Consider the following 26,033-nt stretch of genomic DNA (forward strand, 5'->3'; position numbering starts at 1 on the left):
TCAATCGGGGCACTCATCACTTATCCAAAGCTCTTCGAGAGGAAGGACGGTCCCTGGGTTGGGATGCCAACCTGGGCCTGGAGAGACCCAGCTTCGAGTTCTTGTTCCACCACAGACTCCATGAGATCTTGGGCAAGTCACTTCGTCTCGCTGTGCCTCAGTTTCCCATCTAGAAAGCGGGGTGTCAGGAGGCCCAAGCCATTCAGAGTGGGAGGCTATGGGAAGGAGGCACAGAGAGGCAGGGCCAGACCTGCAGCCTAATGGGTCACCTGCAAGGAGCCCATGTGTTTTGGCTCAGACCTTCGTGCCAGGGATCCTGTTTGCTGACGAGGCGTGGTGGAAACACGCATGGTGCATTGCCTGGGCTCCTAGCAATTGTCTCTGTTATCTAAATATTTGCTCTTGTCTCAACACATTCAAAGCCTTCGCAGCTCGGGCTTTTGCACAGCACCGTCCAGCTGGGTACCTTTGGGTTTGTTCTGCATGGATCCAGTGCCAAGAGGCCACTCTGGCTTGGGTGTGGGGCCATGTCAGCCTCAGGGCAGAGCTGGGACAAAGACACGCCCAGGATGTGCTGACACATTTACCCCGGGGTGAAGTGGGTGTGAAATGCGACCTCCCGCACGAGTGGAGGCATCTGATTTGGGTGTGGTTTTGCGTCCATTTTGCAGACTGGCATGGGAGCCCACAGCACAGGATTGGGGCGAAAAGGAGCCATTCAGGGTATTTAACCAGCTAATAGGATGGAAACAGAGGGAGACAAATATCCAGTCTATGTAAGTGGTGGATTAAGACTATTGGGGCCCGGACCCGATGTAAAGGCCCCTCTACACAACTAATCAACTCCCACAATGCTACAGTGCTGCTGGCTCCCTGCCCTACCAATGTCACCTCCTGCTCCATCCTTCTCAGGTGCCATCTTCCCCACCACTCAGATTGGTTGGCCCGTGGGCCCCTCCAAGCCCAGAGCCTGGACTTGCAGCTGCATGAATCTTGCCTTAAGCCACACAGAGGGTCACAATGGGTGTTTAGGCTACCGTACAGAGGCAGAGCATTGAGGTATCTCTGGAGACTTACGGGATGCTGTGAATTTCTGGGGGAAATAGAGGACAAGCTATCACAGAAACCCCATTGGGAAATGCTGGGTTAAGGCTTAATTCTCTCTCTTGGGGGTTTCCAGCGACCCCAAACCCGAGGAGAATTATAGCTAGGGAACAGCAAAGGGACTTGCCCAAGGTTGCACAGTGAGTCAGTGGCAAAGCCAGGCCCACTCATAGCACTTCAAGAGCGTGTGTCCCACCAGTTCTTGCCAGTAACCATTATTCTCTTCTCTTGTCTTTATCAAACAGGGCCAGCCTTTCCACCACTATGTATCCAGGAACCCAGCATGCCCAGGACAAGGCAGAGGGGGCGTCCATACCCTGAGACATGAGAAAAACCCAGGGCCCAGCAAATACAAGGCAGACGGAACCAGTGCTAAAAAACCCACCGCAACCACCAGCCCCCGGCCATACTGGCAAAGCAAAGGTTTCAGTTCTACCAGGAACGTGCAGCCCGGCCACCTCTCACAAGGCATCAGCAGAGTAACTGGCAAGCCCTTGTCCTCCCTCCCAGAAAACCAGAGGACAGCGGACGAAGTGAGGATGCCACTTGGCATCCCGCTCACCAAACTCTCACAGTTCAAGCACCTCAAGACCAAGGCGGGCGGAGGCCAGCAGGTTTCCACCGACTCCAAACGGAGGCTCCCTGGGGCCGCCAGCTGCAAGGACCAGTAGGCACCAAAGCAGGTGGACTGCAAGTATTCAGAGGCCATTGAGCGGGGAGGTGCAATTCCGCGAGGGAGGGGGAACATGTTTACATTTACCTGGTCGGTGCACCAGTACCAAGTGGCCAAAACCGAGAGCCCGAAAGTCATGCCGGTCCAGGGGAGGTCTCCCGAGACGGGATCTCGGAAGAGGTGCATAGCGTCAACTCTGGGCAGGTGGCATGTTGTGTTGGGGATAATCTTGGCCGGAACAGCCTTTAAATAAGCCTCTGCCAGGTTCTGGTATCCTCCGATCTTGCTAAAGGCTGGAAGGGAATGGGGAGGGGAGGCTGATTAGAGCACTGAAATACAAGCAGATCAGCTGGCAGAATCTTTCCTCCCTTCCCGCTTGCCCCGAGAGGCGGGGCCTGGGAAAGAACCACTACACGTTACAGTGGAATTTTATTCTTATTTAAGAGACACATGCATCAGCTAGTGTTTTGCATAGTTGGGCCTGGTAGATTCATGCTCCCCCCCAGGGGACACATCCCGGGTCCTGGATCCAGGCTCCCCATTGGGACGCTCTTGCCACTGAGTTTGTATTTCCAACGAGTCACTTTTATTAAAGCACAAAGGTCCCCGGGCAGTGGGACATTCTTGTTGAAGTGGTAAACGCGACCAGAGGAGGTAGCGACTGACCTGATTCGTGATGGGGCTAAGTGCAGGGTCCACCCTTTGGCTCAGGGGTCAGACCATTTTGTATCGATCTAGGTAGTGACCTGATAGCCCCATCGTCTCTGGGCACCTAGACCCAAGTGCAATACAGACTCACTTCGCTGGGTTTTCTTAGGGTCCATCTACACTGCGAGCGGAGGTGTGACTGCAGGAGGTGTAGACATATCTGAGCTCGCTTTGACCTAGCGAGCGTGGGCTGTCCAAGCCCGCCAGGCGTCCTGGGTAGGTACTTGAGTGGCTAGACCATACTGCTATTGGGACAGGAGCTAGCTAGACCAAAGCTAGCGCAGGGATGTCTGGACATGCTGCATTCACCTCTCCGGCTGCAGCGCAGATGTACCCTGAGAAATGGCATCTTCTCTCTGGGGCAGTTAATTCCCCGGGGGTGAAAGTGACACCTGTGCAAAAGGCCTAGCTCCCCGCTCTCCCCAAATCATCCCCGGCCTGGGCAACCACTCGCAAATGAACCCCATGCGATAGACCCCCCCCACCAGCAGCCTGCTTTCAGCGCCACCCCGCCACTCCCAGTCCTGCCAGCTTAAGTAGTGGTGTCACTCATTGGGGCACAAGGGTCTTGCGGAGCACCCAGCTGCCCGACAGCCCTGATGCCTGCAGCCCCGAGTGGAGCTGCCATGCGGGAATCCAGGCTTGCTTCCTCGCAGCCGGTGGGAGACGGAGGCTAAATTCACCTTGCAGTTGCCCCGCTAAAGGCAGTGGGATTACCCTGGCTAGCCGGGAGGAGATTTTGGCCACGGATGCATGGGAAGGCAACATAGTTGGCTTGCAAAAGGAGGAGGGAGGATGCCCCTCCCCTTCCTCAGCACGCCCTTCCAAGCCAATCCCTGCGGGAGCGGGAACACCCCCGTCTTTGGCAGCTTCACATGAGAGCAGGTGCTGCAGGTGTGTTTGCATCCCATCCCCAGCACACGGTGCGGCACAGCGACCGTTACTCACGCCCAGGAGGAGCTGCCAGAGTCTCCTCTTGCCCAGGCCAGGCCCCCGCTGGGCACCAAGCACAGACTCCCACGCCGCAGCGGACGGGGCAGAGGCGAGGTAGCCGTCTGGGGGAAGGTTGAGGAAGCAGCCCCACTATGAAGGGCTGGGCGAACCCCAGGCCCGGATATCAGGGGCTGCTTTTAGCACAACCTGTCGTGTTTGGGGCTGAATTTATTTTAAAGCGATGGGCAGGGTGGAGGGAGCAGCTTGTCCCTATCTCGCCTTCCGTTCCTCCTCTGCGCTGCTGCTTTGTGAGAATCAGAGCGGGGCCTGAACTGGGAGCCAGATCTAATGCCCCCCCACCCCCAGCTCTGACCGCCCAACTCTCAGCACCTTGGCATTAGCAGCAGGTTAGATTCGTGGGGTTACCAGATCAGTATTGACCCTCCCACCGTCCCCTCACCCTTCCTCTCTGTGCCCTTTGAAGGGGTCTGTGGCAGGGCTGCCACCCTCATGACTAGCTAGTGCCCGTAAGTCACAGCGGCTGGCAGCCGAGAGAATTAACAGTGCAGCCCATGGAAACCGAACGCCCTGGTAATGCTCCTCTGGGCCCAGGCCAAAACTGGGGGCCAGGTGAAAGGCCTGGCCATCTGCTGGGTCTGCCCCATGGAGCAGATAAGGAAGTAGATAAGGAAGTCTTGTTTACTCCTTCTCATACCACAAGAACTAAGGGTCACCAAATGAAATAAATAGGCAGCAGGTTTAAAACAAATAAAAGGAAGTATTTCTTCACACAAAGAACAGTCAACCTGTGGAACCCCTTGCCAGAGGATGTTGTGAAGGCCAAGACCATAACAGGGCTCAAAAAAGAACTAGATAAATTCATGGAGGGAAGGTCCATCAATGGCTATTAGCCAGGATGGGCAGGGATGGTGTCCCTAGCCTCCGTTTGCCAGAAGCTGGGAATGGGCAACAGGGGATGGATCACTTGATGATTACCTGTTCTGTTCATTTCCCTCTGGGGCATTTGGCACTGGCCACTGTCGGAAGACAGGATACTGGGCTAGTTGGACCTTTGGTCTGACCCAGTAGGGCCATTCTTATGTTCTTATGAGCCTTTCACACTCCAGCCTGCTGCGGATTTGTGTCCGAATCTTCAGACTCCTAAGCCGGATGCTCCCAAAAACAGGCATCCTTGGCTGGGAATTCGTTACTGAGAATTCACACTCTGGTAATGGCAGCCCCGAGCCCAGACTTTATTCATGGATTCCAAGGGCAAATGGACCCATTATGATCCACTGGTCTGACCTCCCGCAGGACACAGCCCAGCACTGCCCTGGATTCCTGCCGGTTTGAGCGTGAGCAGCTCTTGTAGAAAAACATCCATCCATCTACCTTCTCCTCTTCATCCCCCGCCCCCGCTCCCTGCACGGTAGGGATGCTGGGATGGGGCTTTCCCCCCTCCCAGAAATGAGCCTGGCTAAACTCTGATCCAAACGCCCCAGAACTGCACATTACTCCCCCCTTGGTGTCTTGCCATTTCAGTGCAGTTCCATGGCCATGCGAGATGGGGACTTCAGTAACTCGGGGAGAGCTTATGGGCCCACTACAGAAGCGGCTGGACGAAGTTCTACATCCTGCGATGGGCAGGAGGGTCAGACTCTAGATGATCCTGATGGTCTCTTCTGCCCCAGAAGTCTGCGGTTTAGTCCTGGGACCCTCAATCCCAGACCACAGCCAGAGGGGGCAGGTGGATGTTTTCCGAGCATTGTCTGAGGACTCGAGCCATCTCACACGCAAACACCACTTTGAGTATTGGGGAGAGGATCAGTGTTTGTAAACTCACCCTGTCCTTGTGAAAGGGGAAGTGGCTACACGCCCACACCTGGTTAATCCCGGTGCGGATGAGCCAAAGACCTGGGCGGATGGGAAGCAACAATAAATGCTCTCTAAGTGCGGGCAGTTAGCAAATGCTGAATCATAGTGGAAAGCAGGTAGATGCACTCAGGGCTCCGGGACCTGCAGTATTTCCAAAGGCAGCAGTTTTCATGCAGCAACATTGGCATTTGCACACACAGGAGGTGTGGACCAACAAAGGGATGTTGCAGTTTGGAAGGCCTGCAGAGAATTTGCCCCACAGCTGCCTCGTTAACGCCCAATGAGTTCACACACCAGGATTAACGTTTTTGTGGTGTACGCCAAAAGGGATCAGGGATTTAGGCCGTGATTTCAATGACTTGCCGTGGTAACCATGCCATGAGCCACAACAACAAGGTGCGTGCGGGACAAGGACTGTTCGCATGAGTGCTGCAGGGGGTGAGCATGCCCACATTTGGGAGAGCCGGCCCCGGGCTAATGCTGGATAGGGGGATCCCAGCCCAGAGGCCTGGGTCGATCTGCTTCAGTTTACCTACTAACAACAATAAGGTCGGGTTGCTAGCAGTTCCAAACAGGTTTTCAAAAATTGTTAACTGAAACATTTTAATTCAATTTCAAACTTTTTTTTTTTTTTTTTTTTTTTACATTTTTGCGTTTTCTAAATAAAATTTGGGGGGGGGGTAAACAAAATAGGGGGGAGGAAATTCCAAAACCAAAAGTCATTTCAACCCCCAAAACTGAAATCTTTCTTTCTGAAAATGTCAAAATGTTTCATTTCAAGATTTTGGAATTGTTTTTAGGGCGATTGGGTTTTGTTCGACTTTTTTTTACTGGAAATATTTGCGGAAATCGACCCAAGTTCACAAAATGTTTCAGTTGACTGGGATCTGCAAGTTTCAACTGTCAAAAATTTCAGATGAAAAGTTTTGCCCAGTTCTACTTCCAACTGTGTGGTCATTGCTCAGTTTTTGTAGAACAGCCTGGTGGAGGAAGCTGTTTGTTATATGAACCCCATACAAACTCGGTCTCTGTGCAATCACGTGGTTCATGTATTTCCCACCAGGATTTGGCCACTTGAGGCTATTCTTCAAAGTATTGTGCTGTCGACTATTTCTGCAATGACAGCCCAGAATGAGTAGTCAGCGGGGACCGAAACTGTGACCTCTGCACAGGCCTCTACTGCTTGAGCTCAAGGAGCAGATATTTTGCACTTGGGTGGCAGTAGTGGATTCAACCCTGTCTGCGTGATCTAGCCGCTAAAGGGTGACAAAGAGGCATTTGGGAATGACAGCCCCACATGAGTGGACTGTGAACTTTAGCACACCTGTGTGCATGCCATTCCCAAACTTGCACTCCTGCACAGGGGCCAGATTCAAAACCAGTATACACAGAGGATGTCTTGTTCAGCTGCCTGCTCCAAACCTGTGACAATACCCAGCATCAGGGGGTAGCCGTGTTAGTCTGTATCCATAAAAACAACGAGAAGTCCGGTGGCACCTCAAAGACTAACAGAAGAAGTGGGGGTTTTTAGCCACGAAAGCTTATGCCCGAATAAATCTGTTCGTCTTTAAGGTGCCACCGAATGCCCAGCAGTATGCAAGGGCCTTTAGTTCTCTTTTCTCTGCGGCCCTCTTTTTGATCTGCACCTCTGTTAGGGTCAGGACAGTGGTTCTGGTCTGGTTACTACTTGGGGGGAAATTGTCCTGCTCCTTTTTGTACGGTTGAAGCCTTGGCTGCTGTTTGCCTTTGGTCTGATTTCTGTCAATACATGGCATCAGAGACTGTGCCCTTCCCTCCCCCTCAAAGAACAGGTGCTGAGCTGTACGCGCGGCGGGGGGGGACACACCTCTGAAATCAGGCCAGTTACTTAGGCTCCGAGACTCTTCACCACATTGTTCCCCCCCCCCAGTGTAGACGTACCTAACTTTGGAGTTAGGGTGTGTACACTCCAACGGCTAAAGCAGCACAACGGCAGTGTTTCAGTGTAGACACTCACTACGGCCCCGGGACGGGGTCTCCCAGCAGCGTAGGCAATCCGTCTCCCCGAGAGGCAGCAGCTAGTTCAACACAAGAATTCTTCTGTCAGCCTAGCGCTGTCTACGCCGCGGGTTGGGCAACAGAGCTTCGTCTCTCGGGGGGGGGGGGTTTCACACCCCTAAGAGACGTAGCTGTGCCATTGTACGTTCTGGGTGTAGACCTGCTCTAGCGGTAGACACCCAACTGTGAAAATTGTGTCTTAACCCTTCGGCGCCTAAGTGCCCCATCCGGAAAAGGTGGAGAACGAGACTTCCCTACCTCACAGGGGTGTTGTGAGGCTAAATTCACTCAGGTGCTCCAGTGAGGAGCACCTGGAAATGCCTGTGAATGAAGTTAGAGCAAAGCCAGAGGAAGACCCTGAGGAAGGGAGGAGAGTGCCCAGCGCCGGTTCCAGCTCCCTGGCTGCACGCACATGGAACGCAGACTCTCTCACGCCTTGGCTTCTGCTGTGCATGTTTCAGAGAAGATCAGAGGAAGCTGCGTTCTGATGTGGGTGGATCCCTTCCGGGTATGCCTCAAATAACACCCAGGGAGTCAACAGCTGGGAATTACCTGGAGAAAAACTTGAAGTTCCACTTGATAATCAATCACCTAACCAGCCTGTCATCCTAGATCGATCACATGGATACCGGGAGCCTGCCACGTAGAACAATTAAACAGGAAGGGCACGCGGCGGGGAATTCACCCCAGTGCAGAGACCCAGCACGAAGTCTGTGCAGCACTTAGACCCACAGGGCGTGCACACATGGGGGTACGGCCACAGGGGAGCGTAAGTGGTGCAGGCTTTGGCTAGCCGTCCGCAGAGCGGCGAATCTCACCCTAAACGTCTGGGCACGTGACTCGCTCAGATCAGGTATTTTAATTTATTTTTAAGACTGCTCGAGTTGCATGAGGAAAGAGATTTCCTTGGAGGGGGTATGTCTGTGCAGCTCCCTGGCCTTACCTGTTACAGCTAAGATGGCAGCTCCGATTATCATGATGAGCGTCTGCAGAGCGTCAGTGTAGATCACAGCTGCCAGCCCCCCTGCACGAGACAGGAACGAGATACAGGGGTCTCAGTTGGCACAGGGCCAGGCTTTGTTGGTATGTCAACAATAAAGCGAACCATTCACCTGGAGGCGTGTCCGTCGGTTATTGATCCTCCAGTTGCAGAGCGGGGAGCGTAAGGGTGTTGCGCTCCCCCACAAACATAGAGGACGGTGCAGAGGCGGCTGAGTGCCAGGCCTTGCCGTCAGGGCTGAGCAGGAGTCCCAAGCGCACGGGATAAAAAGGAAGGGGACGGGGCAGGGCGGGGTGGGTTCATCTGGAAAGAGGAGCTGAAGCGAGAGCGCCATGTTCTCACGCTCCTGCGCAGAAGGCCATGCTGTGGCCACGCAGCGGCCACGCAGCGGCGCTCTCCTTAGCACAAGAGCCCAGTCCTCTCTCTCAGGCAGGGACCAGCTTTGTGTTCTGGGTTTGTACAGCTCCTAGCACAATAGGGTCTCAGTCCATTAGAGCCTCTTAGAAAGGTCACAGAACGGGGCTGTCCGAACAGTAGCCGTGATTACTAGGTGTGCGCGCGCGTCCAGGCCTGGGGCGCATAGGTGCTACGGGGATACAAATAAATAATTCCTTGGCGCTTTGCCCTGTTTGTAACTAACCCAGCAACGGGGCTTCCTGCACTCGGCTGTGGACCCCATTCCAGCCAACGCATGAGCCCTGCTAAGAAATGGATCCCTCCTTTTCCTTCCTTTCATCCCCTTGCCCCCAAGTCTCCCGCTTCGTACTCTCCAAGCAATTCCACACCCTCCCCTGGTGTTCTCACCCATCAGCTCCTGGCACTCTTAGCCGGTCCCCCATTAACCATTGTCTAGCCCAGCGCTGTGCATTTAGCCCTTCCACACCCTCTTGACCAAGCAACCCCTTTATCCTTGTGGTTGATCCGAGCCTGCTCGCCTAGGGAGACGGGAATTCGGCCAGTGGAGAGAAGAGGCTTAAAACGTAGCTGAGCTGTAGCAAAGGGTTTGAAGCTATTGACTCACGTCTCATGGCAAAATTTCTGGATTTCCCATAACCCGTAACATCCGATTCGATTACATGAATTTTAAGAGATGTTCTCCTGGTTCAATGGCTCAGTGACCCCACCCACTCTCTGAGCTCATAGAGTTAAATACCCAACACCAACATATGCTCTATGGACCAGAAAACATGCGGACACAATTTGTTGGGGACCAGAGAATCACAGTGACATCCGAATACAGCTTAGAGCAGGGGTGGGCAAACTTTTCGACCTGAGGGACACATCGGAGCATGGAAATTGTATGGTGGGCCATGAATGCTCATGAAATCGGGGGTTGGGGTGCGGGAGTGGGTGAGGGATCCAGCTGGGGATGCGGGCTCTGGGGTGGGGCCCGAAATGATGAGTTCAAGGTGCAGGAGGGGGCTCCGGGGGGGTAAGGGCTCTGGGGGTGATGCTGGGGATGACGTGTTTGGGGTGCAGGAGGAGGCTCCAGCCTGGGACCAAGGGGTTCAGAGGGCAGGAGGGGGATCAGGGCTGGGGCAGGGGTGTGAGGGCTCTGGCAGGGGGTGCAGGCTCCGGGGTGGGGCTGGGGATGAGGGGTTTGGGGTGCAGGAGGAGGTTCTGGACTGGGATCGAGGGGTTTGGAGGGCGGGAGGGGGATCAGGGCTGTTGCAAGGGATTGGGGAGCAGGGTGGGCTCAGGGGTGCAGGCTCCGGGTGGTGCTTATTGCAAGCAGCTCCCAGAAGCATGTCTCCCTCCAGCTCTGAGATACAGCCAGGCAGCTCTGTGTGCTGCCCCTTCCATAGGTGCCACCCCCGCAGCTCCCATTGGCCAGGAACTGTGGCCAATGGGAGCTGCGGGGGCGGTGCCTGCGGATGTGTACTACGTAGGAGCCTGAGGAGGGTCATGCCGGCTGCTTCCTGGGAGTCGCACGAAGTGGGGCAAACCCCCGACCCTGCTGCCCGGCAGGAGCTGAGGGCCGGATTAAATGGTCTGACAGGCCAGATGTGGCCCACAGGCCATAGTTTGCCCACCCCTGGTTTAGAGGTACTGGGGAGGAGTATTGCTTTGACTGACAGAAGAGAAGAGATTGAGCCAAACTTTCTGGGCTGGCGTGACTCCCCTGACATGGACAACAAAGGGAACCTCCTCTGATAGCTCAGTGGTTTGAGCATTGGCCTGCTAAACCCAGATTGCAGGATTGGGTGTCCTAACCACCTCCAGAGATGGGCTGTGGGCAGCCAGTGTGAGATACAGCAGCCGCCAGAATTCAGGATACTCTTTCTTTGGGGAGGGTTAGCTCAGTGGTTTGAGCATTGGCCTGCTAAACCCAGGGTTCTGAGTTCAATCCTTGAGGGGGCCATTTAGGGATCTGGGGCAAAAATTGGGGATTGGTCCTGCTTTGAGCAGGGGGTTGGACTAGATGACCTCCTGAGGTCCCTTCCAACCCTGGTATTCTATGATAATAATTCAGGGGCCTGCCAAGGATATCGGACCCGGTGGTCTGTGCAGGGTGGGAACCAGGAACTCATGAATTCTACTCCCAGCCCTGAGCCTCACTATCCATGAATGAGTGGGGAAATCCCATTGGTCAGCCCACCAGTAAAACAGGGAGAACACTTGTTACTACCTCCCCTCCGGGCATGAATGAGCTGAGATTGGTGTTCTTTGCAGCCGAAGAGCACGACAGATTACGACACGCGGAGAGGTCGGTGGTGAAGTGCGTTCGCTAAGGCCCTTCAGATAAGGGGTTGGACCCTCTTAGGATGGTCACAGTGTAGGGATGTCACAATGGTGGCCATTAATAATAGCTCCCCCCCCCACCCCCGTGTGCGGACGTTTGCACCCGTTCGTATACACAAGAGAGAATTCAAGGCACATGTTGGAGAGGGCGGAAGTTACTGCACATTAGAACCTCACTCATGCAGCCCTCACCCCGGTCGTCCTGCTGACTTCCCTGGACCTACACAAAGGCTGCGCGATCAGGAGTGCAGCCGCAGAGGGCAGGGAATCCCGAGCCAATGAGCCCAGAGGTATTTCGGGAGCTAGGGGCGGAATGTAAGCGCTGTGTGCCCAGCAGAGTGCCGGCCTCGGAGTCCTTCCTGCTCCAAAGTGGGGGAGGTTTAGGCTGGATATTAGGAAAAACTTTTTCACTAGGAGGGTGGTGAAGCACTGGAATGTGTTGCCTAGGGAGGTGGTGGAATCTCCTTCCTTAGATATTTTTAAGGTCAGGCTTGACCAAGCCCTGGCTGGGATGATTTAGTTGGGGATTGGTCCTGCTTTGAGCAGGGGGTTGGACTAGATGACCTCCTGAGGTCCCTTCCAACCCTGAGATTCTATGATCCTATGATCTATGAACACTTCGCGGCTTACCAGCGATGGTGTAGAGAGCCGTGACCACCAGCATCAGGACGGTGGAGAGGTAGAGGTTCCAGCCCAGGCAAACTTGTACAAACAGGGCCCCCGAGTACAGATCTGTCTGCATGTGAAATAAAGAACACAGCGTTTGGGTGAGGCCCAGGGCTATGCCCTGCCAACACCCGGAGAGGTGGGAATGGGGACAATCTACCCAGAGCTAACCTGGGTACCACAGAGCTTAGCACCTTCTTCCATACACCCAACTGGAGGTAAGTGCTTCCCCACATGGGCACTGCATGATGTGAGCTGGAGGTCTCAGCCCGCTTCAGCTGAGCACAGAACCACTGGTATTAACCCGGGGAGTGACCTGCCCTTCCCACCCAAGTAGTGCCCTGCGGGGCCGTGCTGGGCAAGCAACGCCAAGGGAAGCTCCAAATGCCACTTCCCCGCGGTGGGCCCATTTGGAGAGAAATAGAGTAGGATAGTCGTCAGGGCTGGCAACCCAGCCTCTCTCGCTCTCACGCAGGAGTCTAATCCTTAACGAGGAGGCAGTGTGGTCTAGTGGCTAGCACCCTCGCGTGGCACTCAGGACACCTGGGTTCCGGTTCCCAGCTCTGGGGCTGGCCTGCTGGGGGCACCTTGGTCAAATCAGTTGACTGCTCCGTGCCTCAGTTTCCCCAGCTGTAAAACGAGTCTAATGATACCAAACGCCTAGGTGACGCACTTTCGGTTCTCTGGAGGACAAATGCTATAGAAAAGCTTGGGAGTATTATCATCCCGCCAGGCGCTGGCATGCCCCCAGTCCCTTCAGAATGAAGGAGAGTTAAGGGTGGTCAGCACCTGCCAGGATCAGGCCTGTCACTGACCCATTTACTCCTCTTCCCTGCCCCACTGCTGACCCTACCGCTGAGAAGCCAGATGGTCACTGCAGAACTGGACCCAGCCAGACTCAGCATCTCCCCAGGGTATATAACTCCTCACTAGCATACTCTCCTCCTAGCACTACTTTCAGCCGAGGATCTCGAAGCACTCTAGAAACATTCACTCATTAAGCCTGACAGGCAGGTGAGCGCCAGGTGGGGAAATTGAGGCAGGGCCCGGCCAAGTGACTCAGCCAAGGTCACGCAGCAAGTCAGCAGAAGATTCAGGAGCAGAACCCGGGAGCCCCGAGTCCCCCATGCCACTGCCTCACATCTTTGTCGTTTCAGGCTAAGGACAGGTCATCCTCTCAGAGCGGGAGCTCTCCCCTGGTGCTCTAGGGAGAGGAGACGACCCTGGTGGGGTCTCTAGCTCAGCTACCTCGGAACTAGAGATGCTAATTCCCAGTTATGCTGAACCGCTGATAGGACGCACAATGGCACAGAGCCCCAACACCTTGGAGTCTCTCACCTGGGGCACGCCCATGCCTGGAAGGCAGCGAACTTGGCGCAGCACCAAGGGGAGGATGGACCAGGCGGACAAGAGGGGCGGGCTGCTCCCAGTCCCCAGGCCAGGCACTCAGTTCTGCCGTGAAAGGCCATTAAGCTGCCTCATCTCTGCAACATCCACCATCGGGCCGGTCCCAAAGAGAGGCCGTGGTGGCTGGGGAGAGCCGGAGGCAGAGTGGAAGAGGGCACGGCCCCCAGGAGGAAATGGAGCCCAGGAAACACACAAGAGTTGTTCTCCCCCGTGGAGGCAGGGTGCCGCAGGGGCTGTGCAGCATCCAGACCCCCCATAGACCCTGAACCTAGAGACGGCTGGAGGGGAGCCCCCAAATCCAGAGCCAGCAGGAGCTTTGCGCCGCAGCTCAGCTCTTCCCCTCGGTTCCTGTTTTCTGTCTACTCAGCAAACTCATCTGCCGTCTCTGCCAACCTTTGGCAGGCCAGCGGGCACACGTGACACGTGCAGCAAGGGCGGAGGGCTGGTCTATCCCTCTCTGCTTGACTGGATTTGTTCCCTTGGCAGCCGCTGCCACCTTTGAAAAGCCTGCCAAGCCGTTTCCCAGAGCCCCGCTCCCCGCCAGCGGGAGTGGGACGCTGACCCTGTCTGAGCTTTGGGCCATCCCCAGCGGGGCACTGGGCCACGAGCTGGGGTGTTCACATGGGCAGATGGCACTGGGCAGGGGGCGGGAATCTCTTGCCAAGCATACCACAGATAGGATCCACGCCAGGAGAGGAGCAAACAGGCTGAGTGCAAACACTAGAGGAATCACTAGGTCTGTATTTCTATAGCACCTCTTATCCAAGGATCTCAGAGCCAAAAATAAGCTCAACCCCCCACAAAGCTAATTAAGGATTATATCCATTTGACAGATGGAGAAACTGAGGCACTCAGCGGCGATGGGCGTTGCTTGCAGTTGGGCAGCAAAGAGTAGCAAAGTGAGGGATCGAACCCAGCAACCCTGACTCCCAGTCCCCTGCTCTAGCCACCACACCAGATTTGCAGCCGCCAGGGTTGGGTGTACGCTGAGATCAGCCAAAGGAGCCGTTCTAACACACACCAGGGGTTCTGTGAGACCAGCTTCTGGAGCACAAGGAGGAGATGTTGCTATGAGATTGCAGCAAGATGCCTTGAGGAACCCCAGCCCTGCAGCTCTGCTAGGACACCTGGGAGAGGCCTGCCCACCCACATGGAGAGCTCTCTCCAGGGCACCGTCCAGCCGAGCCTCATTCATTTGTGGCATCACAGCTGGTCAGAAGGCTGGACCATCACAAGTGGTTTCAGCATCACAGACCCTGCACTTGGCTGGACTCACAGGGGACTTGGCCGGACTCACAGGGGACTTGGCCCAACTCTCTAGATACCCAGCAGCGACGGGAAAGGGAACACAGGGGGCTGGCCCAGAGTTACACGGGTTCTCACAAACCACGCTGGGCTCAGCTCATTCCTGGCGTCACACTGTATTCGAATCACGCGGCTCCATGGGACTTGGACGGAAGGACCCAAACAAATGGCCACCCATGGGAGACTTTCCATTGCCCAGCGGAGAGCATGCATGGAAAGATAAGTGGGAGGTTAGTTAAAAATGTAGGGCCAGATCCTCAGCTGGTGCAAATCAGCCCAACTCCACGGACACTCATTTACCCCAGCTAAGGATCTCAGCCCTTTTCGGGTGAAAGTCAGCCTGAGTTCTTAGGGCTGCCAGGCTGGTGCAGGATGTGTAGTTTATATCTCCTTGTGCCAGCCCCCAGTTAGTCAGGCTTCCAAAGCAGAGCCTTTCAGAGAGGTCACAGGAAGACCTGCTGACAAAGGGCGAGAGGTGGTTATTAGTAAAAGACCCTTTCCAGGATGAAACTTGGTCCCAGACCAGACTGGCCCTGGGAGGCAGCAAACAAGGGGCCAAGAGAACTGGCCTTTATTCCAGTCCCTGCTGGATGACCTTGGGCAAGTGAGTTTCCCTGTGAGTACAACATGGATAACCACACTCGCTCACAGCCTGAGAAAGCACCGAGATCGACAGAGGAAAGGGCTAAATATAATAATTCATACCCTAACCCCTCGCACACTTTCTATAGCACCTTCCACGCCAGGATCTCAGCTTCTGGCCTGAGAGGGGCAGTGCCTTCTGTTTGGAGCAAGGGAAGGAGGAAGGAGAAGTCCCAGAAGTGCAGACAGGATGGTGGAAGGAGCAGGAAGAGCCCCAAGCTCCGCAGGTCACGGGGGATTGTAGCACCTTCCTCTGCAATACAGAACCCGGGTGCAGGAGTCATTCCTTCGCCAGCAGGATCTCCAACATGCCTGCAGTATTTCAGTGGGAGCTGGACTGGCCCAACAGACGTTACTGGAAGAGTCCCAGGCCTTTAACTTGACAAGTTCAGAAGAAGAGGAGGACTTGGTAAGACTCAGCCCCATGGGAGCTTCACGAATGCAGCCTGTGGATATTCTGCGAGCTGGTGGGATGCCTGCCAATTTAATCAGGAGGGTCCCGGCTACAAATGGTGCTGGGCTGCAGTCCAATGCACGCAGCAGAGCTGCGTCATGCTCAGCTCAGCAAAGCGGGGCAGCCACGTTCTCCATGGGATTAGCGGCTGGGCTGTGCGGGTGGAATCGAGGGCAAGATCTAGCTCATCAAGCTCAAGGCCAAGGCTTCTCTGAGGGCGAGGTGCAAACCGCAGCCACGTGGGCCCAGCCTCACACTGGGTGACGAGAATGAACCAGCCCTGTCTAACATTCCCAGGAGCCAGCCAGCCAGGACACGGGAGGGACCCGCGCTGTTCTCTAATCTTCCAAAGAGTGTCCACAGCACGTTCTGCCGAGCTGCATGGAATCAGCCCCCTGGCTGGACCTGCCAGGCTCCATCCCTGCTGGAGATATGTGAGCTGTTGCTGCTCTCGGTGCCTAAGACACAGACCCCGCACCGGTGCCCAGCTCAAGCAATTGGGCTTTGCATTGCGGATCTCTCTCTGCAGCATCCCAAGGGCTGGGGGTAAGCAAGAAGGAATCCTCCCATCAGTCTGCCAAGGAGTCCCACCATGGCCATTACTGCAGCCTTCTACAGCAGCCAAGAGCCTCAGGGAAGGGAACCATGATTGTCCCCTAACTGAACAAAACATCTGACTCTTTTTAACGAAGAGCTGTGCAGTTCGTAATTAATGACTGTATGATGTAACACCCAGGCTGGGGCCAGAACTTCAGCTGACGTCCACCGAGCTGTGTTGGAGTCAATCACGCTCTGCTGATTTACACCAGATGAGGCTGTGGCCCATTCATGGTCAGTGTTTTAGTTAATGTTCTAGCTAGGTTATGAATTTGCCTCAACTCTATTTTGGCCAGGCCATCTCTAAAGGAGAGGCCAGGTTAGTACCTAGGGTCCATTAAGATCTTGGATTCTCTGCTGCGGCTGGCAAGGGGGGTGGCACTGAATACTGGCTGCGCTTGATGTGGGCACCTTTCTACAGAGAACACATGACTGAAGCCGCAACTAAGCCCTAATAGGACTTTGGGTCAGCTATCTTAACCAGCCCCCCAGGAATGGCACCAGATGCCAGCATCATCTCCTGGACTAGGCAATTCCACTGCAATGGTCAGAGACCAGCAGAAACTCATCAATAACAATAATAATGATACCCAGGGCTGTGCTCCACCCTGAGACTCTAAGGGGGAAGGCTCGGGATGCCGGTCACGCTCCCCTAAGCTACTAGTCCCAGCACAAGGTATTATTAATTTAGGGGGTCATTCTCCATTGGTAGGAGCATGAAGAACCATCAGCTTCCGCCAACCACAGTTCCATCCCAGTATAGAGCTGGGATTAAAAGGGGCCATTGTCCGTCACGTTCCCTGGAGCTCCCAATGTTCTTCTCCAGAATGATTTACTGTCTTTCATGTCAGCACTTGCCAGCTTCTAAGCTGCCATTCCTGGGAACGATCCCACCCCAGCAAGCCTCCACTTTTCCCCCCTCGCCCGGCTGGTAGGACCCAGCCTTGGAGAGCAGATTTCATAACTGTTCCTCCTGGGTTCCTTAAGGTCTCACAATGTTTGCTGCCAGCTACACTTGGTGCAAATGCCTTTAATTCCTGGCTCTGAAGAGGCCATGGCATCTCCGCCTGCTTTGTAATTTTGCTAGGGTGGCAAACAATGAGAGAACATGTGACTTGTTAATAAGACGTCCCAAAGACAAAAACAAGCTCATTAAAAGCAGGCCTGAACCATCCACGAGACAAGTCAATTCCATTGTAAAAGCAGGGCAAAGCCTTTGAAGTCAGGCCCTACGGCCTTGGCAGGAGGCTTGCCATTCCCTGCACCCATGAGTGACCTCACTTGGAAGCTGGCTCTTACCCAATGCTGTCAGCACTGCACAAGAGAGAAAACAGGCGCAAGGCAGGGTTTTGATTTAATGGGGTGAACCCTGTGACCCTGGTGAAGCCAGGACGTCACTGGAATGCAGCAGCTAGGGACCATACATGATCTTTAAAGCAGGCCGATACCCACAGTGTGCTGCCCAGCCCAGATAGGGTGCTCCAGTATATTCTTATAGGATGCCATCTTCTAGCTGGGGACAAAGACCCCTGGGAAGCCCATCCTGAGTGCCTGAAGTCTAACACCCCACTTGAGTTGGCAGTAGGATTTGAACCTGCCACACTGCAGCACAAAGAGCATCAGCTTCTACCGCTTGAGCTAAAAGACAATCCCTTGGATGGTGAAGTAGCAGCAGCCTTATATATCTCTTAGGTCAGGGGTGTTCAACCTCTTTTCATTTGTAGACCCCTAAAAAGTTTCAAATGGAGGTGCAACCCCCTTTGGAAATCTTGGAGATAGTCTGCGTACCCCCAGGGTCCATGGACTCCAGGTTGAAAACCACGGTCTTCGGTGGACCAGCCACTAGGGGGAGACAAAGACACACTCTTAGTGGGCGTGACACTGGTTTTGATCGCAGCGCTCAGCAGGGCTCACTTCCCCACACAGATGCTGTGCCAGAATAAGAGCTGTGGGCCCATATGTGGTAGGTACAAGAGCACGAGGGGCTGTTTTGCTGGAAAAAGGGAGTGCCGGGGACACGGCTTCTCAGCTTTGCGGTGCAGGGTGTTCCAGACGTATGCACGAGAACAGCACGTGCTAGCTAGGAAATCACTATAGAGCTCTTGACCTTCATGCTCAGGGCACCAGCTGGGGCAGGAAGAAATTTCCCCCAAGGGATAGAATTGCTTAGCTGGGTGCATTCCTCTAAAGCATTGCTTAGCTGGGTGCATTCCTCTAAAGCATCCCGCAGCAGTCCACATAGGAGGCAGGACACTGGATCAGTTTGTCCCTGTGTGCTTGCAAACATTCATCCCAACATACGGCTGGCAACAACTATTGGATCCAAATGCACCAGGAATGGAGCCCGTGTAACGGGCAGGATTGAACTGGGGACCTCTGGAGCTTAGTGCATGAGCCTCTACCGCATGAGCTAAAAGCCAACTGGCTGTTAGCTAAGGCTGTAGAGCAGACTCATTTCACTCTCTCTAAGTGGTCTTGGTGCCACTAGATGGGACAGAACACCACACCCAGGAGGTGGGTGGGTTACACAAGCAGCCAGTGTAATCTCCTGGTCTAGGCGAGTTCCTTTACAAGTGCATTCTGAGTGAGTCAGAGACCAGCTGAGACTCACCAGTAATCACAATGCCCAACGTGGTGGAATGCAGGGACAATAAATCTTTGAGGAGCTACAGTTTTAGCAAAGAAGAGACACATGGTGGGGAGCGACTCTCAGGGCTTGAGACACCAAGCCCAGGCGTGGAGAGAAACACCAGAATAACAGCAAAGCTTTCAAGATATAATCTGTGCCCGGCAGGGAGAACACAATGAGTGACTTGAAGGTGCAAAGTTCATCTTCTTTGGAATCCTCCAGCCTGTGCTATGCAGGTCAGACCAGATGATCGCAACCGTCCTTTCTGACCTTCACATCCAGGAATGAATGTGTAGGTCAACAGCCATTACAAGCTGCACAGTTAGATATTTGCGATCCAAATCCAAGGGAAGCCAGACAAATCAAAGAAGCATCCTAGCAACTAGCAACTAGCAACTAGTGGGAAAGAGGACCAGGGAAGAGAGGGCAACTCTGCCACTCTGGAGAGAGACGTGGCATCACACAGTGCTAGCTGTCAAATAATGGGGATTCCATACTTGCATTTCTTCAACGTTACTCCTGATGCCGGCTGATTTTCAGCCCACGACAGACATTAGTGGGCAGGAGCTGAACCTCTGAAAACAGCTGTTTCCCATGGGAAAGGCTGAATGGCTGTGTCGGATAAAGGCAGGATCAAATTAACTCAGATATCCCAGTCTTACAAGCTGAAGTACCTCCTGTATTTCAAGTGGCCCTCAGAGTTTGCCACACCACTCCCCACCACAGCTCTGAAACAGTCCACACGTTTTCAGACTCAGGCTGCGATCCCTCACAATACACGTGCAGCTGTGGGCCACTCTGCAGAACTGTCAGGTCCCAAACTATGGTGTGCCCCCCACCCCCACCCCGGGGCACAAGGAAAACATATGTTCAGCTCCCAGAACCAGGGAAGCAGCACACCTGGAGATCTGCCTGACAGGTCACAACAGGACTTGAAGGTGCTCGGCTCCCACGGCAAACGAGTCCTTCCAAGGCTATCACGCCTCTGCCCGATTCAAGAACTTCGGCATGTGGAGCCAGTTCTCACTGGGATGCGCAGTAGGCAAGCACACGAACCTCTCGTCCCTCCAGGCCAGGACTCCCTACCAAAGGCCTGTCTGTTATCATGACTATATCCAGCTCCGCCATCAGTCTGCCTAGAGCAGCGGTCCCCAGACTTTTGAGGGTTGCGCCCCTGTCTGCGCCTCCTCGCCCCTGCCCCCCACCAGGAGATGGAGGACAAGGGTAAGGGGGCCGCAGCTGGGGGGGCTCTGGGGCCGAGGCTGGGGCTCCTGGAAGCAAATCCAGGGAATGAACCTTTTTGGAGGAAAGCCGCGGCCGTGTTGGGAAATGCCACGTGGGCAGAGAATGGGGCAGCAGTCACCACCCAGCTCGGAGTGGCAGAACACACAGAGCTAGGGTTGCCAGTTTTGGGTGGACATATCCCTGGAGGTTTCATCACATGACATCATTTTAATTAAAGATTAATCTTTAATGCCTGGAGACTCCAGGACAAGCCTGGAGGGTTGGCAACACTACACAGACCAGGCACAAGCGTGAACTGGTTGTGAGCGCCCTCTGGTGGGGCAATAGCTACATTTCACTATTAACATCCCTTGGTACAGTGCTTCACGGATCCCGCAAGGTTGTGTTACCACTAGTGAGTTGCTTCTTGTTTCACCTGTGCACATGCCAAGACCTCGTCAGATCCAGGCATTAGATCATCCAATCCCTATCCCAGCAGGCCATGCAGGATTGTCCCCCTAGAGCAGTGGTTCCCAAACTTTAACAACCTGTGAACCCCTTTCACTAAAATGTCAAGTCTCGTGAACCCCCTCCTAAAAATGAATATTTCCAGGGATTTTCTCCTTTCCCAGAGTATAAATTATAAAAGCAGTGATCCTGGAAATATAACATTTGTTTTTATGACATGCTTATTATACACTATTATTATTATTAATTATTATTATTAATCATTACAGTATTTTTATTACATTATGAAAAAGGCAACACTCTTCCAAGAGCTCACTTTTGTAGCTTGTATCACTTGGAATAAGCCTGTTATAAGACCAGGCTCCTAGGTTTCATCAGGGAGTATCAGCTGTGAAACAGCGTGAAGGGATTTAAGAACCCAACTCACAGAATTCCTCCTACACAAGCGGTCAGGTCTTGAGCAGTCCAGGCAAATAACGCATGTTGCAACAAAGCTGAAACTTGTTCTTCATAATAATTTAAAAAACAGCACTAGCTGCCTATCTAATTTTAAAAACAGCAAAAAATATCCACCTCCCTTTCCAGTTCTTATAAGGAGTCTTCAAGTTTAAATCTCCTCAGTGTGATAGATATGCTTGCTTTGATCTGCTTAGCGCTTGGAAGTCCAGGGGCTCCGGGCTGCCCGCCCCGGGCTGCCCATGGTCCCTAGGGACAGCTCTGACCACCGTGAGAGACTTTCGTCCCCGAGAATCCCCTGTAATGTTTCGTGAACCCCAGTTTGGGAACCACTGCCCTACAGCACATTTCTTCCTCCATTCTGCACCTGGGCTATTTGTTTCCTCTCTGGGGGGGTGCAGGTGGCAGGTGGCTCAGATCTGGGTCACCCCTCACTGCCTGCAGTCCCAGGTCACTCTGCAGTAAGGTTGCCAACCTTCCAGGATCGACCTAGAGTCTCCAGGAATGAAAGATTATGTCAGGAATACATCCAACCAAAACAGGCAACTCTACTCTGCACCTTAGGCCTGGCCCCTGGGTGCAATGCTCCAGGCTGGTGTCATTGGATTACAGGTCAGTTTACACCCAAGAAACTCACAACACATCGAGCAGCCCAGGAGGATGAAGAGAGGAAGTTCTGTGAGGGTCTAGAAACCCTGAATAAGGCCAGGACTCAGCTATACCCACCCTGTGGGAATCAGACACTTCCTGCAGGTGTTAGGACCCTCCAGTGGAATGCAATAAAGCTCCCTCTCCCTGCAACTCAATTTTATGGGAGGATTCCAAAACCCCAGGGCAAGGATCTTGTTCTTAATTAAACTCTACAGGTCTTTAGATTAATTCCCACTGAGCCCTGTTGGTTTCTTCCCTACTACATTTGACATTCACAGCTACATTTTTCCACCAGACGAGCAGGAAGCATCGCTGCTTGAGAAGTGACAGGCAAGGGAGAGGGGGATTCAGTTCCCCAGTCCCATTTCCCTCTTTGCTGAGGCTGCCAAGAATGGGCAAGTTAGCGCTGAGCATGTTGTGGGTTCGGCATCGTGATCTCTATCCGTCAGTCTCTCCACAGCATCACAAATGTGCCTCTCATTTGGAAGACAAAGTGTCCTAGTTATTAGCACTTAGCGTCTTCTAAGGGCTGGTCATCACTACAGGGCTAGGTCAAAGTATGACGCGAGTGTTGCCCCAACCCAAACTCTGTCCACACACAAAAATCTCTAGCTCGTGTTAAGTGGTGCTTTGAGCTCAAGCTAGCTGGCCCATGAAGATGGATTGAAGCTCAGAGTGCATCTGACTCAAGATTAGTGGTCCCCAAACTGCGGTACGTGTCCCGCTGGGGGCACGTGAGACATCTCTGGGAGGTACGCGGGAGGAATTGTGTAATGGTGGATTTATTATTTTATTTATTGTATTTTCATAATAGGCGACTCAAGACGATGCTTTACAATTCTGTGGGAATTGGTTATATAAAATACGGTAGTTAATTTACTTCAGGATGTACCAATGAGAACACAGAGACACGCAGACGCTGACATATGGAGCCCTCCCATCCAATCACCGTATAGCGCGGGTTCAGGGGCCCAGCACCCGTCCAATCTGAGCTCAGAACTTAGGGGGTGGGATTCGATAATATATACAGCACACTGTCACTATATCCGTACGCACCTAACAGTGAAATATGGACCGATGGCTCAAGACAGGAAGCGTGAAGAAGAACATACAACGTGTCAGTGATGAGAGGGGTACGGGTACGGGGCCGCTGGTGGATTTGGAAGGCAGGACGCAACAAGAAACATTTGGGAACCTCTGCTCCAGAGCTAGCGATGCGGTGGGGACACAGCACCTTGAGGTAGAACTCCTCAGCCGCTAAGCCAATCATTCTGCTCATCCCATCGCCCAGAGTAGCCAGAGGAGCGTGGTGCCAGGCTGGTTACTCCCATTCCCGCTGGGCTCGCTCCAGTGCAGTAACTCGAGTGGAGCGCTTCAGTGTAGCCACTCGCTTAGTGACGAGAGCAGCTCTCCCAGCAGTTAACGTGTCTCTCCGAGATGCAGTAGTTAAGTCCACAAAAGAATTCTTCCATCAACCTAGCGCTGTCTACATCAGCTGGGTCGACTTAACTTTTTAGTGTAGACCTGGCCTAATCGTTGGTGTACAGACAACCCCCCACTGGCTCCCAACTCTTCTAACTCCTGCGTGTTCAGCTCTGCGTCCTCCATGACCTCCAACAGCTGCTTTTATAGCGTCCCCTGGGCTCCCTCCCAGAGCCTTGCTCTCCCTCAGAGGCCTGAGTACAGAGTTAACTCTCTACTGGCTGGAAATCAAATCCCTAAACACCATCAAAGCAGCCAAACCCCTCCTGGACAGGTTTGACTGTTTGCATGGCTTTTGCCCAGGTGTTCAGTGGACAGAGAGCGCCAGACAGATGCCTTCTAGGACACCCAGTGTTTCAGAGCCCTCAGTGCAATACAGAGTCCTGGCTACTCACCGATATTTTGGTGAAGATGGAGAGCAGGAGTGACAGGACTGAGAGGTACATCCGGATTCTCTCCCCTCCAAACCGTCTCTGGAGATACTCCGGCATGGTGACAATCTGAGAGGTAGAGATGAGGTATGACCCAGGGTCACTGCATGGCATGGCAGCCCCCTGCCAAAGGCAGCTGCAGCCCAAGTCAGAATGAGGAAACACCAGCATGGCTAATGGGAGCTCTGTGCCTGAGGGACCGAGTGACACCTCCCCTTGCCGAACGGAGCCCAGGAATGGCTGCACTCCCTCTTAACCCAGAGCGGGACGGGGAAGGGGGCTTTGTGGGGAGCCTCGCAGCCTCAGGCAAACATAGCTTTCACCTCCACAAAGGACACATGCCACCCAGCATGCAGGCACACGCTGTACTCCAAAGGACACCAGCAGGCAGGTGATGGGGCTAGGAGTGGGGCTTGGTGCCAGGCAGGGAGGGAGATAGCTAGGACCAAGCCCTCTGGCTTCTCGTAGGGCCCTACACAAAGCCAGTCTGTCTAGGGTCTTATACCCCTTGCCAAAGCTATAAAAGCCCCTCAGCCAGTAAGATCCTGAAATGAACCAATGAGTCTAGGAACTGAGCTCGGCTTACAAGTGGGAGGCCTGATTTCACTGCAGGCACCACTACAGAGTCATTGTTAGTATCAATATAATCAGAAATAGGAGCATGGCTAATAACGCCACCTCAGTGAGGAATCAGCGTTTGCAACCAAGGAACCATGCCACATGTGCGCACGCACATACCCCACTGCTCTCTGCTGGGTGGAATCAGAACCGCCCAGGTGTGTGTCATGGACCCCATCCTGCAGGCTGGTGGGGTCTATTTCACACAGGGTTGGGCAAAGACAGCAGAGTTCACCCAGGGTTAGGGTTTCCGCAGATCCTGCCCTGAGTCGCAGCCAGTCAGTGACAGTATCTGGTAATGGCTATGGAAGTGGGGCTGTCCGGCTGTGTCTGGTAGACTCCGACGGTACTTACCCCCGAGGAGATGTAGACCGGTACAAACACCCAGGCCAACGCCAGCAGGACATAGGTAGCCTACGGAGAAGCAGGGGCACAGCACAGTCTGATAAATCACTGTTCTGTCCGCAGCAGGGCCTCCAGCTTAATATTAGCAATGTCACTGGGTCCCATGCAGGAGGCCCAAGCTGGGCCCAGCCCTGCCCTGAGATGCACACTCTGATCTCCATGGGCTCTGTGGAGCATGGGTGTGTCTGAGGGTGGGATACAGAACTCCCCTATGGACACTCCCCATCTCAGCACTTAGCACCTGGCATTGCCGACTCCCCAGATGACCAGAGATTTCATTTTAACGCCTTACGTTAATGCAGAGCCCAACCCCCTTCTGGAGAAATGCTTGGAAAACCAGGGAGCCTGTTTCTGGTCTATCAATTTGCCATAACAGCCGCGGTCGGGACATCTGCAGGGGTTGGACTTGGGATCTCTGAATCTGGAAGCATGAGCTCCTAGGGGATGAACTAAAGCACCAAGTACATCTGCAGGCTCCTGAACATCTATATGTGGCCCCGCCTATAACGGGATACAGAGAGCTTAGCATGGCTTACACATATTTCCCCGTCAGCCCTAATGGGGTTATGTCCATGCCCCATTAGCTGGGTAAGGCTTTGTCTGTCCCTGCTGACTCCAGTGACTGATTAGCTTAATAAGGCAAAGTGACTCACATTCCATTCAAAGCCAGCAACTGCAATTCCCCCAGCAGCTCCAGTCCCAGCCAGTCCAATAAAGAGCCCTGATCCTTCACTGCTGGCAAAGAGGGAGGCTCCAATCTGCAGGCCAAAAGCGAGGAGGCGCCATGAGCAGGCACAGCTTAGCTAGGCAACAACATCTTTGCTACGTATCCCATAGGGCTAGCCTGCTTGCTTGCTTATATATCTTCCCTTATGGGCTTGATTGTTTGTTTTAATAGATTTATGGATTTGGGCTACAGCATTTTTGGCCATACCGCAAGGACCCTACAGGCCACATCCTGTATGTTGAGCTAAAGCAAGTTAGCATACATGTGTTCGCGGCCTTTAGCCTAGGAAAGTGAGGATGAGTTAAAGCAAGTTAGACTTTTGGCATAGATAGATGGCTACCTAAGTTATGGCCTCTTTAAGCTCAGCAAGTACACCACAAAGAACGTGGAAATAACCGGTTAGGTCAGAAATGAGAGATGTGAGGATGAGCTAATGGTCATTAATAGGTATGAACATGCCAGCCTAGAGTGTAAGCATACCCCGATATTTTGTGGGTGAGGAGATTAAGTTTGGACACGGAAGGTGGGCACATAGTGGTCAGGCTCAATAACACAAGCAAACCATCATGTTAATTAGTTGATTCGTTTTAGCTTCTATAGTCTTTCAGCTCTCTAGCTTCTCCTTAGTTCTGCACCTCCCAATCAAGAATTGAGGAACTTGGACCATCAGACTCTCTTGGCATGCCAAAGGCGAGGCTGATCCTTCGTCTCTTACCACCAGGTTACCAAGGAAGGGTGAGTGTTAATCTAGGAAGTTTTATGGTGTATAATACCACATGTATCTCTAGGACAATATTAT

General features: G+C 53.5%; 2 protein-coding genes across 3 annotated transcripts in view; one reads left to right on the top strand and one right to left on the bottom strand.

Annotated features, from left to right (window-relative positions):
* FAM83G (family with sequence similarity 83 member G) overlaps positions 1 to 2,527 on the top strand; it is a 32,938-nt gene extending 30,411 nt beyond the window's left edge. Inside the window, exon 5 of the mRNA XM_073361792.2 lies at positions 1,350 to 2,527. Within this exon, the coding sequence (XP_073217893.2) occupies positions 1,350 to 1,775 (426 nt within the window). The 3' untranslated portion in view covers positions 1,776 to 2,527. The remainder of the gene's footprint in view (positions 1 to 1,349) is intronic.
* The window catches only part of SLC5A10 (solute carrier family 5 member 10), an 82,532-nt gene that overhangs the window by 52,734 nt on the left and 3,765 nt on the right, over positions 1 to 26,033 (bottom strand). Inside the window, exons 3-8 of one of the 2 annotated variants that reach the window (XM_078854521.1) lie at positions 25,161 to 25,265; positions 24,457 to 24,516; positions 23,449 to 23,553; positions 11,703 to 11,808; positions 8,274 to 8,354; positions 1,865 to 2,070 (exon numbers count right to left, since the gene is read on the bottom strand). In XM_078854521.1, coding sequence (XP_078710647.1) covers positions 1,865 to 2,070; positions 8,274 to 8,354; positions 11,703 to 11,808; positions 23,449 to 23,553; positions 24,457 to 24,516; positions 25,161 to 25,265 — 663 coding nt within the window. The remainder of the gene's footprint in view (positions 1 to 1,864; positions 2,071 to 8,273; positions 8,355 to 11,702; positions 11,809 to 23,448; positions 23,554 to 24,456; positions 24,517 to 25,160; positions 25,266 to 26,033) is intronic. The other variant, XM_078854520.1, reaches the window with a different exon arrangement.

The sequence above is a fragment of the Lepidochelys kempii genome, chromosome 10 (assembly GCF_965140285.1).
Source record: "Lepidochelys kempii isolate rLepKem1 chromosome 10, rLepKem1.hap1, whole genome shotgun sequence".
Classification (NCBI taxonomy): domain Eukaryota; kingdom Metazoa; phylum Chordata; order Testudines; family Cheloniidae; genus Lepidochelys; species Lepidochelys kempii.